The 16,796-nt window shown below is 57.4% G+C and overlaps 1 protein-coding gene across 2 annotated transcripts in view; it reads left to right on the top strand.

Moving 5' to 3' along the window:
- Positions 1-16,430, top strand: part of GLB1L2 (galactosidase beta 1 like 2) — a 30,734-nt gene extending 14,304 nt beyond the window's left edge. The window contains exons 6-19 of one of the 2 annotated variants that reach the window (XM_072954020.1): positions 3,107-3,199; positions 3,791-3,872; positions 6,866-6,936; positions 9,552-9,636; positions 10,847-10,984; positions 11,451-11,531; positions 11,925-12,031; positions 12,563-12,703; positions 12,900-12,971; positions 13,221-13,299; positions 14,474-14,561; positions 14,796-14,907; positions 15,271-15,387; positions 15,576-16,430. In XM_072954020.1, coding sequence (XP_072810121.1) covers positions 3,107-3,199; positions 3,791-3,872; positions 6,866-6,936; positions 9,552-9,636; positions 10,847-10,984; positions 11,451-11,531; positions 11,925-12,031; positions 12,563-12,703; positions 12,900-12,971; positions 13,221-13,299; positions 14,474-14,561; positions 14,796-14,907; positions 15,271-15,387; positions 15,576-15,662 — 1,353 coding nt within the window. In that variant the 3' untranslated portion in view covers positions 15,663-16,430. The remainder of the gene's footprint in view (positions 1-3,106; positions 3,200-3,790; positions 3,873-6,865; positions 6,937-9,551; positions 9,637-10,846; positions 10,985-11,450; positions 11,532-11,924; positions 12,032-12,562; positions 12,704-12,899; positions 12,972-13,220; positions 13,300-14,473; positions 14,562-14,795; positions 14,908-15,270; positions 15,388-15,575) is intronic. The other variant, XM_072954021.1, reaches the window with a different exon arrangement.
- The last annotated feature ends 366 nt before the right edge of the window (positions 16,431-16,796 follow it).

The following is a 16,796-nucleotide window of genomic DNA, read 5'->3' as shown; positions in this document are numbered from 1 at the left end:
TCCTCCGTGCGTGTGTGGGGTCCAGCTGGTCTGTGGTCCAGCTCAAGCCTCTGTGTCCTGGCCTTGCTGGTCTTCCACCTGGTTGCTCTGTTGCTGAAGATGGGGCATTGAAGTCTCCTGTTTTTATAGAGCCACTTTCTCCCCTTTAATTCTGTCCATATTTGCTTCAAATACTTTGGAGGTCTGATGTTCAGTGCATGTATGTTTATAATTATTGTATCTTCTAAATTGACCCTTGTATCATTGTGTGAATATATATATGTATGTATATATATGTGTATGTGTGTATACACACATACACACACACACCCATGTATATTATACAATGTCCTTCTTTGTGTCTTCTAACAGCTTTTGACTTAAAGTCTATTTTGGTTGGTATTAGTCATCCCTGCTCTCTGTTGGTTACTATTTGCATAGAATATTTTTTTCCATCCTTTCATTTTCAACCTGTGATTGTCTGTAGATCTAACATGAGTGTCTTGTAGACAACACATAGTTGGATACTGTTTTTTTATCCACTCTGTGAATCTGTGTCTTTTGGTTGGGGAGTTTAATCCATTTACACTTCAAGTAATTACTGATAGGGAAGCACTTACTTTTGTTATTTGTTTTCTGTATGTCTTATAGTTCTTTTTTTATCCCTCATCACCTTCATTACTACCTTCTTTGCATTTAGTTGATTTTTTTAGTGATAAGTTTTGATTCCCTTTTCATCTCCTTCTGTATATTCTGTCGATATTTTGATTGTGGTTACCATTGGGATTACATATACTGTCCTAAAGTTATGGCACTCTGTTTTATGTAGACACCAGCTTAACTTCAGTCACAAACAAAGGCTCTACTCCTTTACAGCTCTGCCCCCTTTTTATTACTGTTGTCACAAATTATACCTCTATATATTGTGTGCCAGTTAATACAGATTCATAATTATTTTATGCATTTGTCTTTTTAAATCCTGTAAAAATAAAAAGTGGAATTATAAACTAAAATTCTAATAGTGCTGGTTTGTACATTTTTTTCCACATATTTACCTTTACCGGAGAACTTTATATCTTCATTTGGCTTTGAGTTCTCGTCTAGCATCTTTTTATTTCACCTTGAGGGACTCCATGTAGCATTTCTTGTTAGGCAAGTCTAGTGGTAATGAGTTCCCTCAGATTTTGTTTGTTTGAGAATATCTTAAGTTTTCTCTTATTTTTGAAGGATAGTTTTGTGGATATAGAATTCTCAGCTGGTAGTTTTTTGTCATTCCTTCAGCACTTTAATGTATTATCCCACTGCCTCTGTCCTGCAAGATTTCTGATGAGCTATCCACTGATAGTCTTATTGGGGACGGTTAGCAGACATTTGGTCCTGTCCAAAATGTGCATAAGACATTTGGTCCACGCTAAAAAGTCTTTGATGTTTGGTCCTGTCCAAGAATGCACATCGACATTTTGGACAGGACCAAATTTCAAGGACCTTTTGGCATGAACTAAATGTCTTATGGAGAGAATGTCTTATGGATGTTTTGGATAGGACCAAGTGTCATGCAAGGTTGTGGACCCTTTGTCCATGTCAAGTTACTTTTCTCTTGCTCCTTTTAAGAATCTCTGTCTTTGGCTTCTGAACATTTGATAATGTGTACTGGTATGGGTCTTTGATTTAATGCTCCCTGGAGTTCACGGAAGCTTCTTGGATTTGTATATCTATGTCTCCTCAAATTTGAGAGGTTTTTAGCTATTATTTTTTCAAATAATCTCTCTCCCCCTTTCTTTATTATCCTTTTAGGGTGTCTTACTGAATATATTAGTCTGTTTACTGATGTTGCTTAAGTCCCTCAGGCTCTGTTCACTTTTCGTCTTTCTTTTTCCTTTTTGCTCCTCAGACGCAATACTTCAAAATGACCTGTCGTCAAGTTTGCCCGATCTTTCTTCTGCCTGTTTGAATCTGCTGTTGAACTCCTATGGTGAATTTTTCTATTTAGATAATGTACTTTTCAGCTCCAGAATTTTTGTTTAGTTTTTGTAATAGTCTCTGTCTCTTTATTGATACTCTCACTTTGTCTGTATGTCCTTTTCCGGATTTCTCTGTCCATGTTTTTCTTTAGCTCTTTGAGCATATTTATGACAGTTATTTTAAAATCTTTGTCTAGTAAGTTCAGTGGTGTGTTTCTTTAGAGACTGTTTCTGGATATTTATTTTGTCCCTTTGAATGAGGTATGTTTTCCTGTTTCTTTGTATGCCATGTTTTTTGGTTGAAAACTGGGCATTTGAGGAAACAGCCCCTCTCCCAGTTCTTGCAGTCTGCAGGGACACCTTTACTATTCAGAGGGCTCTTGGAGATCAGCCTAGGATGAAGGCTTGAGATCATTTCACATGTTTTCTTGGCATGTATCCTATCCGGCTAGTGTGTATGTTTTTATTTATTTTATTTTTAATTTCCCCCAGCTGCTTTTATGCCTTGATTCCCTGAGTCTCACCCTGGCTTCTTCCTGTGGCCTGAGGTGTTCTCTGTGTTCCTCTGCCTGTGACACTTTGCTGCCAGGCATCCTTGGGTCTGTAGTCCCCAGAGTGCTGACATGCTGTGGGCCATCCCTGTCTTCTGCAGCTCTCAGCCAGAGGTCCAAACTGTACCAATATGTTCCGTCTGATCTCCAAGTCAGATAGCAGAGGCTAGTCCACCAGGCAGCGGGCAGCCTACAGACAGCTCTGAATGTTGCAAACAAGCTCTGTCCCTTCTATCCTGGGGAAGGGGACTGTAATCGGGGTGGGTCCTTCTGACTGTACCATGAGATACCAGGGAGGGGGCGGGACAACATGGAATTTCCTGCCATTCAAAAAATGTCTTCTTTTTGATTGGGCATTCAGTTGTTTGCTTAAACACTTGGCTTCTTTCCAAAGCCCCTACGAAGTTATTTTAGTCAGTGTGTAGTTGTTTATTTGATGTTTCCACAGGGGAACGGGGGCCTGGAGCCTCCTGCTCCATGTCCTCTGACGTCACTCAATTATACACCAAGCTTTCTGAGACCTGCACTTTGAAGTGGGATGTATTTCTGGTATTCGGCGACGAGCTTCTGTGGCTCCCACGACACCCATGCCCTGACCGTTTCTGTCTTCCCCAGTACAGGTACGGAGGACCTGTCATCGCTGTGCAGGTGGAGAACGAGTATGGCTCCTATAACAGAGACCCTGCCTACATGCCCTATGTCAAGAGAGTAAGCGTCAGCTTGGGCCCTGTCTCCACGCTCTTTCTGTGGGGTGTGTTATGGGCTCTGGTGTGGTGTGCGGGTCTGGTGCTCCTCTCTGGTCAAGACCACATCTCCCAGCACCATTTACTAATTAGTGAATCCATTCTCCCTCCCTTTAGTTCCACAGAGTCCTCACCTGTTTACTCTTTGTTGGTTGAGGTTAGTGGAAGCACAGTTCACACGTGGTGTTGCCGGGGCCAGGAGTAAAGGATCCTTAACTGGGTGGCAGTGGTAGGGGGTCTTCCTGGGGGGCTGCTCTCACTCCGGCACCTGAGGCCATGGCCCCACCCTCCACTGCACGTTGGCTCCATCTGGGGAGTTGTTTCAACTCGCTGCGCTCGGGCTACATGCTCTGCCGGTTAAATAAGGGTCCCTGGGGTGGAGTCAGATATTTGCGTCCAGTGTATGGTACAGTCGGGAGTGCCACGGTGGGAGCTCAAGCTGACTGGAGCTTTGTTGAAATGCAGGCGGCTTTCTGCACAGAACAGTCATTTGTGGAGACTCTCCCCCTTTCTCTCCTTTGAGGAACGGCAGGCTGACTAGTCTGATCCCTCACAGGCCTTGGAGGACCGGGGTATCGTGGAGCTGCTCTTGACCTCAGACAACAAGGACGGCCTGAGCAAGGGGGTCGTGGATGGAGGTACTTGCCTGTTGGGCATGTAGGGGACGGGGGACGGGGGCGGCACCCCGGCCTGGCTGTGCTCCCCCAGACGGCCTGAGCCACAGCGGAGTTCTCTGATGCCTGTTCTCCTGTGTGCGTGGGTCTGGGCCTCAGCGGGTAGGGGAGGCTGGGACAGGTGGACTTGGGTAGACCCTGTGGCTGGCCTCTCAGTCCCTACACCGGGCCGTCGCCCTGCGTCTCCCTGTCCTGTGGACGCGCTGCTCCCACACGAGCAAGCCCTTTCTCCCCGGCCCCGTCCTGTCCCACATAACCAGGTTTTATCCCTCCTGGTCCGTAACACCCGCACATAAATGTGCTGCTCTTTCTCCCTCCAGTAGGGCTCTGCTGGCCCACGTCCCTGCAGGGTGTTCTGTTTCTCCGCTGTCCCCTTGACCGTCCCCTCCTCCATGCTCCCTGGCCCCTGGCCCCATGCCTCCCCGTCTTGGCCCCTGGCGAGCCCAGTACCACCCTCCTCTCTACACCGGCCCTGCCCCTTTCTGGGTCGCGGTGGCCTCCCCATGCATGACACTGTCCGCGACCTCCGGTGGTACCTTCAGTGTCTTTTCCTTGAAACGTCGTCGTTCTCCCTGGCGTCCGGGGCGATTCTCGGACCTGGCTGGTCTCCTGGGGGCCTGTCCTCCCACCGTAAGACGGGCGCAGTTCCCGTCGCTTCCACGCGGGGCGCTGTGTCCCCGCGGCTGCTTCCGGGCTCCGCGCACCGGCTCAGCGCCTGGAGGGGCTGCGGCCGTGCTGGGGCGGGGCCCTCTGGGCGGGGCGGGTTTAGCTGCCGGCCTGTCCGCCGAGGCGCAGGGAGGTGGATGCGCGCTGGTCCCCGCCCCTCGCGCCCCCGCCTCTCCTCCTCCCGCCCTCACCCCCGCCCCCAGCCTCCGGATCGCTGCCTGCCGCCCGGAATTACTTATTTTAAACGATTTAGTTAAAGTAAAGTAAAGTAAGGCTTTCCCAAGGTGTAAAAGTAAAATCATAGGAACGCGCATAAAGAAACAGTGTGGCCCTCCGCGCGCAGCGCCCGGCAGTGACCATTCTGAACATTTAACTCTTCTCGGGCATCTTCTCCGTAAATCTCGGTGACGTGGGGCTGCGCGCTCCTTCCCGCCGAGGGTTCAGGTCTCCGCTGCCGCTCTGGCCCCGCGGCCCTCCTGGCGGTGCAGACCCCTCCCCGCCCTCACTGGCGGCCGCGCTTCTGCTGTAATTACCCCGTTTATTTTCCTCTCCTGTTGAGGGCTTTTCTCTCCCTCTTCCTCCCTCCCTCTTTTCTCTTCCGAACTCCTGTCCTGGTGTCGACAGGTTTTGCGCTGTCAGATTCTGGTCCAGCCCTGTGGCGCCGGCGCCGCGCTGTCCCGGGCCTGACCGCGGCCGGCACGCCTTCCCTGGGACTGGGCCTGGGTCCCCATCCTCTTGTCTGTCCGCCTGTCTGTCCAGGTTTCCCAGTCGTGGTCTCTGCGGGACGCCCCGTCCGAGCTGCCGGGCGGGGCGGCCAGCTGGCCCCTCCCGGCTGTGCTGTCCCGTCTGGCCTGTGTGCCGCCGTGGTGACCCTCCAAGTGCGCGGTGGTTCATCCCCGCCTTCCCTGCTGTGTCATGGGTGACATCCTCAGCTGTTTTCCTCCAGTCCTAGTTCCTGGGTCACACTCACGTTTCTCTTCAACATATTTCTTTCCTCACAGCCTGCTTGTTCAGGGACTCTGTCTTTCTCATCTCTCTCTGAGGGCATTTCACTGTTTTGCACATTAACTGGTTCTGCTCTGTTTCCCATGTCTGGGAGCCTCTTGATGGATCATCTGGCGCTGACCCAGCAGTTTAGGGAAGAGGCACCGAGTGGCCCTGGGGGCTGGTGGGGGTGTGGCTGGTGCTCTCTCCGTGGGTGATGGGCGAGTCCGTGTTCCAGTGAGAGGAATCCTGTATGGTGCTGCGGGTGCTGCTTCGCAGGATGAAGTGATGCCTGAGGAGAACCCTCGGGCCGTCACTGCGGGTGTCCGGCAGTAGGAACGGCAGGGGTCACCTGTTCATAGTGTCCTCTTCCCACCGAGCCTCCGCTTTCCTGGGCTAGAGGGGGCGTGAGGCTGGGATGTGGAGAAGCAGGGGGCTGGGGTGGGGGCCAGCAGTCCCCTCGGCTCTCAGGTGGCTTCCAGACCCACCGCCCCTTTCCAGGCACCCGAGGTATCCTTGAACTACCGTCCCATCTCCCGTTCTTGCTCCCTACTGTCTCCTCCTCCGTCTTGTTTCCTGGGCTGTCACGGAGGACGGAGCAGGTGCAGGGTTCGCTTGGCCGTGCTGACTGGGCTCTGAGACCCTGCCAAGGTTTCAGGCTGGCCCCCTGTCTCAGGTGTCCACTTCTGGTGAGGAGGGCCTGGATGTGCAGTCTTACCCAGACAGGTGGGTCACTCACCAGTGGTGTGACCTGAGACAAGTCGTTTAACCTCCTGGAGCCCCAGCTGTTGTCTGTCTGTCTGTCTGTAATCACTGGTGCATTGGGGGGCCAGCTGCCCAGGTGGCTCCCCTGCCTCCCCAGGCCCCCCATCTAGGAGCAAGACGCAGGCAAGGAGCCTCAGGGCCATGTCCGTGGTTTCTTTCTCAGGGATCCCGTTTTCTGGCAGAAAGCCGTTTAAAGATCTTGGGGGTGGAACAGAAAATTAGCCATTCCCTAAGATGTAAAAGGGAGCCTTGGTTTAGAAGGGCACCCTGTACTGGGCACTGGACGTGCACTGTAGGCTCTGGGCTCTGGTCTAAAGAGTATGTCAATCGAGAGCAGTGCAGGGTGGGTGCGTCTCAGGGGGGTGTGCCTCTCGGGGTGGGGGGCTCTGCCAAGTGGTGGGGTTTCTCCTGACGTTACAGGAGTCAGCTGTGACTGGAGGTGGGAGACAGAGTCGAGATGAGTTAGTTGATTTGCTGGTGGGGTGAGGAGGGTCCAGGTCTTCCTGGATTTGGGGAGAACTCTCTGTTCTCCTCCCCTGCAGTGCTGGCCACCATCAACCTGCAGTCACAGAGCGAGCTGCAGCTGCTGGTCACCTATCTGCTAAGTGTCCAGGTGAGTCAGTGAGCATGGACCAGGTTCCCAAAGCGGGGCTGAGCCTCCATGTGGGGAACCTGTCCCTGGCTTGGGTCCGCAGACAGAGGGAAGGCCCTGGCTCAGCCCTGGCTCAGCCCTGGGCTTCAGCCTCCCTTCCCCAGGGCCCATCCCACCCCTGTGCCCCTCTTCCTGCCCCGGCGAGGTTGCTCTGAGGGGTCCCTGTGTCGGCTGGTGCGTGAAGCTAGTTTCCTGCCTCTTGAGAAAGGGGCCCTTTGTGAAGCTCTGGGCGTGGTGGGCTGTGTCCCAGAGGCCTCTTGTCTGGAAGTTTGTAGACTCAGGAGTTCCAGGTGTGCTCATTTTGGCCCTAGGGGTTGAGGGAAGAGACATTCCCTGCTCGTTTGTGTCTGACCTTAACCTGCTCTGGGCCCGGAAAGACGATTGTCACCAGAAAATGGGAGTCCTAGTCCCTTCCAGGCCAGGAGGGGAGGAGCTCTTGGATGTATCCAGGAACTTATGGTGAAGTCCTACCCTGACTGACTCCTCCGGTCTTAGGTCCGCGTCCTCTCCCAGGGAGAGTGATGATCTGGCCCAGGCCACTGTGACCATTTGGGGGAGCAGAGGCTGCATCTCACTCTGTGTTATGGGGCTGTTGGTGGGGGAGGCTGGGTTGTCCCCTGTTCCAGCTGTTCCTTTTCGGAGCAGATGTGGTGTCCAGAGGGACAGCCACGTGAAACATCACCACAGTGTGAAGCCGCCAGGGTGAGGGCCCCAGTGTGTGGGAGGTGCTACTGGAGTTTAGAGGGACCAGCAGGATGCAGAGAGGTGCCCAGGTGGGACAGAGTGGGCCCCTGGACAGCTGCTCCACAGGTGCGAGAAGACAGCATGCAGGCGGCCCTGGCCCAGCTTGTGTCCCCGCTTCCTCCACCTGCCGAGCGGGGGTCTGAGACGACAGGTTCTCTGCCCACCGGGGAAGAGACGCGTTAGGGAAACAGTTGCCCAGGAGCCAAGTGGGCTTGTCCTGGAGTTTGCCCAGGATGGGGATGGTATTGTGCCCCTCACCTTCTCTGCCCTCTTCTGTGAAGTGGGGGTCACAGTGGGACCCCTCATAGGGCAGTTAAAGGTCAAGTGGGTGATGTTTGGGGGGAACTCAGACAGCCATGATCCCCAGAGGCTCCTGCAGCGTCGTCCTCAGAAGGGTGGCCCCAGGCTATTTGTCCTGTCCACAGCACTTGTGGCCACAACGTGTGCTTTCAACCAGGAAGGGGCCGTTCAGATCAGAGGTCCTTCAGGGGGTCAGTGCCCCTGCCCTGCTTTACTTGGGGTGCCAGGCTGCACCTTGCCGGCCTGGGTCTGTCCAGTGACAAAAAGATGAAAGCAGGTATCCCCGAGCACGTCTTCAGGGGTCAGCGTGTGCTGAGGGCTCCAGTGTCCCATCCCCTGTGATTCTCCCAGTGGCCACAGGAGACAGATTCCAGGACAGGGAAGCCCTGGCAGGGGCAGGTCAGGGAGTCCTGCACAGTCCAGGCACAGCCAGCTCTTGGCTACGTCGGGCCATTGGTGGACAGCCCGGCCCCTCAGGTGTGGGACCCCTCCTGGCACTGGAGGCTGCTGACGTGTGTGACTCAGTGACCTAAACAAGGTATAGGGTGTCCCCTTGGAGGTAGGCATCCATAAGGAAACCAAGCCACTGATCTTGCTAGAAAATTGTCATGACCTCTGTGGCCTTTTCTGCGGCATGGTGGGGACCTTCTACTCAACGGACCACAAACCTGCCACCACCCTGAAGGGACAGTGGTGCCCTGTGCCGGGGCCCCTGACCGCCAGGCTGTCAGTGGCAGAGTGGGTGCTTGATGGGCGAGGAAGACCTGCGGGGCAGAACCAGCGACACCAGCATCAGCCCCAGCGCCTCTCTGGTACTCTGGCGCTTCTGCGAACGTGGCTATGCAGAGCTGGTCCCGGGAGTGAGCTCTGTGTCCTTGGGGCAGTCCTGTGGCAAGTCAGGATCTGGAAGCAATACTAGACTCTGGAACGTCCTGGCTGAGGCATCGTGGTGGCAGAGTCTGCACTGGGACAGCTGTGACGCCCTGGTCTTCTGGTCTGGTTTTGCAAACTTCTGATGAAACTGACCTGGGCCTGGTGGAGGGCCCACCCCACAGGCCCCTGACCCCTCCAGCCAAAGGGACGCGGCAGCTGCGGGTCTGTGTCCACATGAGCCTCTCAGAGAGGGTGACTCTGGTGGAAGGCTCTCCCTCCTGAAGAGGACACGCAGAGCTTGGTTTGATCTAGAAAGCAAACCGGTGTGAGGACCACATGGCTGTGCTGCTGGGAAAGGCTCACCTCAGGTGGAACCTGGGGTTCTCCACCAGCACCGTGGGCAGCATTGACACCACATCCACGGGGCAGTGTCTGCTGTGTTCACTTAGGTAGCCCCAGCCACTCACTCTACTCCGGGTGGAGGCTGCACATGGGGGACGAGCAGCTGCAGGTGCATTTGGTGCTCACCTGTGCCCTGCTTACAGGCGTCTGAGGCTGGGTGTGCAGCTGGGAAGGGTCCAGAAGTCAGAGGTGCTGGACTCATCAGGAAGGGCCCCCATCTCCCTCAGCCAGCTGACATCTGCTTTTGTGGTGCGCAGAGCGTTCAGCCCAAGATGGTAATGGAGTACTGGACCGGCTGGTTCGACTCGTGGGGCGGCCCACACAACATCCTGGACTCCTCAGGTGAGTGTCCAGGGCTGCGTCCAGCGCGAGTGTGAGAGTAAGTTCTGGCTTGGCTGCTACGTGATGCAGAGGAGCTGCCGGGCTCCGGGGAGTCTCTGCCGCATAGTCAGGTCTTGATGGTCCAGAGTCACCAGTCCTGACGCGTGAAGTGAGCGGTCGAACGGGGCTCTGGGACGCCTTTGTGAGCAGGTGAGGACACGTGTCTCTGGAGACACCCGGCCAGCACAATGTGTCAAGAAGAAGCAGAAGCCCTGGAGCGCAGAGCAGACATTGGGACGTGTGTGGCCCAGGCATCCTCCGTCTCCGTCCGCAGCCCTGGGCACGCCTGCAGACGGGTGTGGGCAGAGGTGGGCGCACCTGCTCCTGCAGCCTCGCGTGCCCGTGAGGGACACAGGTGCACAGCTTCCTACGTGGTTAGGTGTGGCTCCCACCACCACTTGAAGGAACGCAGAGAGCCTGGGGGGCTGATCCGGTCTCTTGTTGATGAGGACCTGGGTGGCCCTCCCGTGGTCAGGTTAGCTCACCTGGCCTGTCTCCTGCAACACCTTCCCAGCAACAGCCCTGCTTCGTTAATGCACGTCTGACCGTGCCTACTCACCTGCCCCAGGAAGAGCCTAGCCGTCCCATTTCCAGCAGGCGCGTCGGCACTGAGTGTGAAAGTAATTTTGGTGCTTGGTGGTCTGATAGGTCCTCGTTCAGCCCTCATGTCTTGGACCAGTGCTGAGGTTTTAAACCGTATGTATGTTCGTATTTATCAGCCATTTATGTCATTGCTCTGCTGTTACTGAGCGCTGAGGGTTCACTCTCCAGTCCAGTGGGACCAGGGAAGGGTGGGGGTCAGAACCACGTCTCCCTTTCTGAATCTGGTCTCCCTGTCTCCTAAGTGGGCGTCACAGGAGAGGCCCGCCAGGAGGAGGGGCCGCCGTACTGCGGGCTGCAGACTTGGGTCAGTGCAGACTTGCCTGGGATTCAAGAGCCCTGGAAGCCCGGGCCATGGGTCCGAGATCTGCCGTCTTCCCCCACAGCCTATGGTTGGGTTTAGTGGCAGCTCTAGGACGAGCGGTGAGGGGGTCGGAGGAAGGCCTCAGCGCATGGCCCTCCCTCTCTCTGTCTCTCTCTCTCCCCCTCTCTCTGTCTTTGTCTCTCTCTCCGTCTCTGTCTCTCTATCTCTTTCTCTCCCTCTCTCTCTGACTCTGCACCCACCCGCCAGAGGTTCTCAAGACGGTGTCTGCCATCGTGGATGCCGGCTCTTCCATCAACCTCTACATGTTCCATGGGGGCACCAACTTTGGCTTCATGAATGGGGCGCTGCACTTCCAGGACTACAAGTCTGACGTCACCAGCTACGGCAAGTGTCCCCAGCTCGGGCCTTCCCTGCGCACCCAGCTTTGTGGGTCTGGGCTTTGAGAGGAACCCCTCGGGATGGCTTATGGCCCCATCAGTGTGATGGCCAAGGTTCTGTCTGCGGATCACTTCTGAGCTTTCAGAGCCGTAGGAGACGGGGGGTCTTTGGAAGTCAGCCAGGGGAAGAGGGGGCACGGGCTGGGGAGGGAAGACCCTCAGGTGGGGGAGCCCCTCTCCCTCCTCAGGCCTTGAGATGAGGCGACCCTGGCCCCCTGCCTGGAAATTCAGGGCCTGGCATTCTGGGTGGCGTTCAGTAGTATTTAGTAGGTGTGACATCTCGACTGACGATGCCCAAATTGCTGGGCGAGGACCCTGCCGTCTGCTCAGCCTCTCCCCTTCCATCTGCTGCCACGCATGACATGTCGTGGGGCCCGGGGTCCAAGGCCATGACGGTGCTGGGTGTCTTGCAGACTATGACGCGGTGCTGACAGAGGCCGGGGACTACACCGCCAAGTACGTCAAGCTCCGGGAATTCTTCGGTTCTGTTTCAGGTACCTGCCTGCGTGGACCCAGGCCCTGCTGGGCCAGGCTTCTGCTCTGAGACCCCAGATTTTGCTCTGAGTTGCTCCCCTCAACCCCAGCCTGCACCCCAGCTGGTCTGTGTGTGGGAACATCCCAGACGAGGACAGGCATGTGTGAGGGGCAGTTCTCATCAGAGTTGGGGTCCCGCCAGCCCCACCTTCTCACAGGTGTCAAGGTCCCCGAGGACATGTGGAGGCCCCTGCCCGCCCCTGGCCTTGCCTTCCCAGTGACGTTCCGGCTCGACTGAGAGCGGCCTGGGCCAGGGGCGTGCTGGGCTGTGGGCAGGAGCCAGGCCCAGGGAGGCTGGAGGCGCCGTGACCGGGGGATCCTCTCGGACGGCCTTCTGTCTGCTTGTGTCGCAGGGGCCCCTCTGCCTCTCCCACCGGACCTTCTTCCCAAGACGACGTACGAGGCAGTGAAGCCAGTTTTCTGCCTGTCCCTGTGGGACGTGCTGCCCTACCTGGAGGAGGTGAGAGCCACCCGTGGCCCCAAAGGAAGAGAAGCTGCTTGGCCACGTCGCGGTCTGCTCCCCACCTTCAGAACTCAGAGCAGAGAACCCACTTGTGCTGGAGCGTGAGGCGGGAGGGACAGAAAGCAGCAGAGGAGGGGCTGGTCACACAGTCGGGACCTGGCCTCCAGCCTGGGGGGGGGTGGGGGATGGGGCTTCAGCCTCCTGCGGAGGGTGCCCCTCCTGGAGCCGCCTCCAGGCTGCCCTGGTGCAGAAGGTGTGGTGGATACAAAGCCGTCAGGCACTGCGCATGGGGCTTCGTGCTGCTCCCCCCCACCCCCACCCTGGTGACCGTGGGGAGCCCTGAAGGCAGTGGGACGAGGAGTCAGGAGCAGAACCACGGAGCTCGACTGTGTGATGAGAAGTCAAGTGGAAGAAGTGTTCCTGCTGCCCAGCCGCCCCTGCCCCCAGAGAGCTAACCCTGGGTCGGGGGGGTGCCTGCTGCCCGCCACCCCCAGGAGGCGAGGCCCTGTCTGTCTCTTCTCCGTGCAGCCAGTCAGCTCGGAAAAGCCAGTCAACATGGAGAACCTCCCGATAAACGATGGGAACGGGCAGTCCTTCGGGTACACGCTGTACGAGACCACCATCACCTCGTCTGGCACACTCAGTGGTCTCGTGCGCGACCGGGGGCAGGTAGGAGCAGCCCATCCGTCCCGCACGCCTGACCCTCCCCCGAGCGTCGCAGGTGTGGAGAAGGCCCCGCGGCAGGAGTCGCGGCCTCCGCCTCCTCCCCGGCTGGTGCACACGGCTCCCTCTGCCTGCCCGGCGGGGACCCCTCTGCCTGCCCCAGCCAATGGGATGCGTCCTGGTCTGTCTGCTCGCTTGGCAGGTGTTTGTGAACACCGTCTCCGTAGGGTTCCTGGACTACAAGAGGAAGGAAGTCACTATCCCCTTGATCCAGGTGTGCCCTGGGGCTGGGGGCGGGTGCTTGCCAGCTGCGCTCTGGGCAGGTGTGGGGGCGTCAGGCAGGGAGGCTCAGACACAGAGCTGCTGATGGGGAGGTGAGCGTGGCTTTCTGACCGGCGGGAACCCTCCCTCCCGTCCTCAGAGCTTAGGGAGAACTGGGGCTCCAGAGAGAAACCCCGAGGGGCAGTTGTACCCGTGCGGCTGGGAGTCAGGCTTTCCTCAGTGACAGCTGCGTTCCTGGCAGGGGTTCATTTTGCTAAGGATCTTGGTGGAGAATTGCGGGCGAGTCAACTATGGGGATAACATCGACGACCAGCGCAAAGGTGAGTCACGACACATGGCTGGCTGTTCCTTCTCCATGGCAGCACACGGAGGCTGAGCTGTAGGTGGAGTCACGGGGGCCACTGGGGGGAGGGGGCTCACGGGGGCCAGTTGGGGGAGTTGGCATAAGACATTTGCCTTCTTGGTTCTTCACGCTGAATTTCTTTTCTCACTCTCTCTGGAGCCCCGTCGATAGTCCATTTTGTGTGGGAAGGAGGACACATGAACAGAATGCTCCTTATGCTCCTCCAGGAACATCCCACCGGTTCATTTTATTTTTCCTGGCCTTCTAAACCGTCTCTGTTTACATCTGCCTTTTTTTTCCCTTCCGTATCAAAACATGGGTGGTTTCATGTAAGTTATGAAGTCAGAACTCAGACAATAAGTCAGACTGTGGCAGGAAGTCTGGTGGCCTCCAGCGCTCACAGGTGTTGGTCTTTGTGATGAGGGAACCTGCAGAGCCCTTCCTCACCGCAGGGAGGAGATGTGGCCCAGCCCCGGGGGCTCTTGGACCCTGGGGACCAGCCCGTCCAGAGGGCCTCAGCGCTGCCAGGCTGCCCAGGAATCCCTGTGTTCCTCTCTGGGTCTCGGCATCTCCTCTGGGCGCTCCCTTTGCAGGCCCACCTTCACTTCTCTTGTTCTTCTGGGGTGGGAGGCACTATAGCCTGGCCCTGGTCCCCATCTTCGCCTCCCTGGGCCCCTGACCAAGGTGTGCCCTGGCCTCTCACTGTGGAGTCCTGTCCTCGTTTGTAAGTCGCAGTCCTGCCTGCCGGAACTGTGTGCCCCTCCACACCTGTCCTGGCACTTAAGAGAGTCTGGGACCCCACCAAGCTGACCTGGAAGCAAGGCTGGAGCCGCTGTGAGCTCTTGGTCACCTGCCCCTTTGGCCTCATTTCATGGGGTTGGGATTCTCAGCCCCTGGAAGGGAGCGTCCCCCTCAGAGGGGCTCTGGCCAATGTTGCCCTCAGGCGCTGCCCCCTGCACATCCTGGGGTCACTCACCACTTCGGGGTTGCTGGGGGAGGCTTTGCGTCGCGTGGAGAATGCCCTCAGGGAGCTGGCCCTTCAGAGGGAATCCTCGCCAGGAGACTTTCCAGAAATGTTTCTCGCAGGTGCCTGGGTGGTCAGCTGTCCCCTGCCATTGGCCTTGCTCAGTGTCCCCGCCTCCTCCCCACAGGTTTAATTGGGGACCTCTATCTGAACGATTCTCCCCTGAGAGGTTTCAAAATCTACAGCCTGGAGATGAAGAAGGGCTTCTTCAAGAGGTCGGTCCCCACTCCGCACAGCCTGGGAGCTGCCCTGGCCTCAGCCCCAAGGCCCTGGAAACTTCCAGAGCTCAGAGCGGCTCCGCACCCTCCCAATGGCCGGGGCAGTGCCAGAGCTGGGGCGGGTGTGCCCGTGGTACCCCCGTGCCCAGTGCTGTGCCCCAGTCAGCAGATGGGGGCTGGGGGGCCTTGGGAGCCTAACCCTAACCCTCTTGTCCTCCATCCTGTCCATAGTTTCCTTGGAGACAAGTGGAACCCCGTCCCCGATGTGCCCACGTTCCCTGCTTTCTTCCTGGGTGTCCTGTCCGTCCCCCTCTCCCCCTATGACACCTTCATGAAGCTGGAGGTTTGTAGCCCCGCCCTGCCCAGGCTCTGTGGGCTTCCCTCCCAGAGGCCCCACACTGCCTGTACCCAGAGGGTCTCCAGCTTGGCCTCCCTGGTGTGGGAGGGGTGGGCTCAGAGCAGAAGGACCACCTGGTGGATTCTCAGGCCCAGGCTCCTATGTCCAGTCTGAGCCTATGCGCCCTGCCCAGGGGGTTCAGCACTCACGGAACGGGAGCTAGAACCCGCCTGTTAACCACATGGCTGTGGGAACACCGTCCCTGGGAGCTGAGAGAAGAGCAAATGGCCTTTGTCTGTGTCTCTGCCTCCTGTGTGTGTGTTCGGTGGTCCTCGTGGTCGACTGACACCGTCGCTACTCTGCTTAAAGGGCTGGGAGAAAGGGGTTGTATTCGTCAATGGGCAAAACCTCGGACGCTACTGGAACGTCGGGCCCCAGGAGACCCTCTACCTCCCTGGTGTCTGGTTGGCCGAAGGCATCAACCAGGTGGGGGCACTTTTCCCAGGGACCGGTTGTCAGCAACCCCCTCCCTGCACAGTTTCCCTGGGGGCACTCGGCGGGCAGGAGGGGACAGAAGCCCCTTCTGAGTGGATCCCTGCTCCTTCCAGCTGGTCCCCAGCCCTTCCCGAGGGCCCTGGTCTGGCTCCAAGACCTACCAGCTGTCTCTCCCCCAGGTCATCGTCTTCGAGGAGAAGATGGCGGGTCCAATGATACAGTTCACAGAAACGCCCCACCTGGGCCGGCGCCAGTACGTTGACTGAGCAGCTCCTGGCAAGGAACCTGCAGACCCTCCCTGCTGCCCCGCCGGTGCTGCCCCGCCCACTGTCTGTCCAGAGTCCCGAGTGCCCCTCAGTCATAGCCTCGAGGGCCAGGGCTCGCTCTGCTTCTGCTGCAGTTCAGACCCTTGCCCTGCAGACTGAAGGAGAGTGGGGGTGAGGAGGGACCCGTCTTCCCTGGAGTGCTTCTTGGCTGGGCTCTGTGCTGGCTCCTTCCGACTCCCCTTGATGGGCAGGCACAACTCCTGCAGGGTTTGCTGCTCTGAATGTCCCCCGGACCAGCCACGACCCTGTCCCTGGGGCCCCTGTTTCTGAGCTGGTGGGCGTGGCACTATTTGTAGAGGACGAGGGGCCCTGGAGTCGACCTGTTCCTCCTTCACAACCCTGCCCGAGCCTTCCCTGCGAGTCACAAGGAAGTCCATGGGATGGATGCAGGCCACCTTTCACTTCTACTCTAATGGTGCTGACAGAGTCAGGAAAATGGGCACTTGTTTTCTGAGTGCGAGGAGCTCCAGTTTCACTGTGAGAAGCAGTAACAGCTGAGGAGGAAAGGTCGCCACTCTCAGAAGGTCCAGGAAGACGGGGGCACCAGGCGTGGCCGTGGGGGCGTGGGCAGGAGTGTTGGGGTGTCAGGGGCCAGCGCTGGGCCCCAGGTGTTGGTCAAGATTCCCAGGGCTTGGCGGGGATCTGGCACTGTGTTCCGGCCCAGCTTCGCTGCCCTGAGTTGCAGTAAAGTAACAGAGTTGAATCAGATCCCCCTTGGTGATGTTCTGTGATCCCTTCTGTGTGCTGGGAGCCAGAAGTGAGGGTGGTGTGGGGCTGGGCTGGGGAGTGGGGACGCAGACTCTGCTGGCTCTGTGTGGTGGGCAGGGTGTGGCTGCCAGCAGCAGAGCTGCATGTGAGCCACGGTGGGGAATTTGTTTCCCAAACCACGTCTGGAGTCTCCTGCACAAACTTACGATCTTCGATAGGAGTCCAGGTGGAAGAGAAAGGCCTCCTAGGGGTGGGGATGGGCAGGGAAGAGCAGGTGTGAGGCTCCCAGCACCCCAGCATTGGCATCGCGTGCTTAGCTAAGGAGGGGTCTGCCCTGGGGCAATTGTGTGCAGCCGCTGGGCCCTG

This window comes from Vicugna pacos, chromosome 33, assembly GCF_048564905.1.
Source record: "Vicugna pacos chromosome 33, VicPac4, whole genome shotgun sequence".
Classification (NCBI taxonomy): domain Eukaryota; kingdom Metazoa; phylum Chordata; class Mammalia; order Artiodactyla; family Camelidae; genus Vicugna; species Vicugna pacos.
This window is presented reverse-complemented; position numbering and strand designations above follow the sequence as displayed.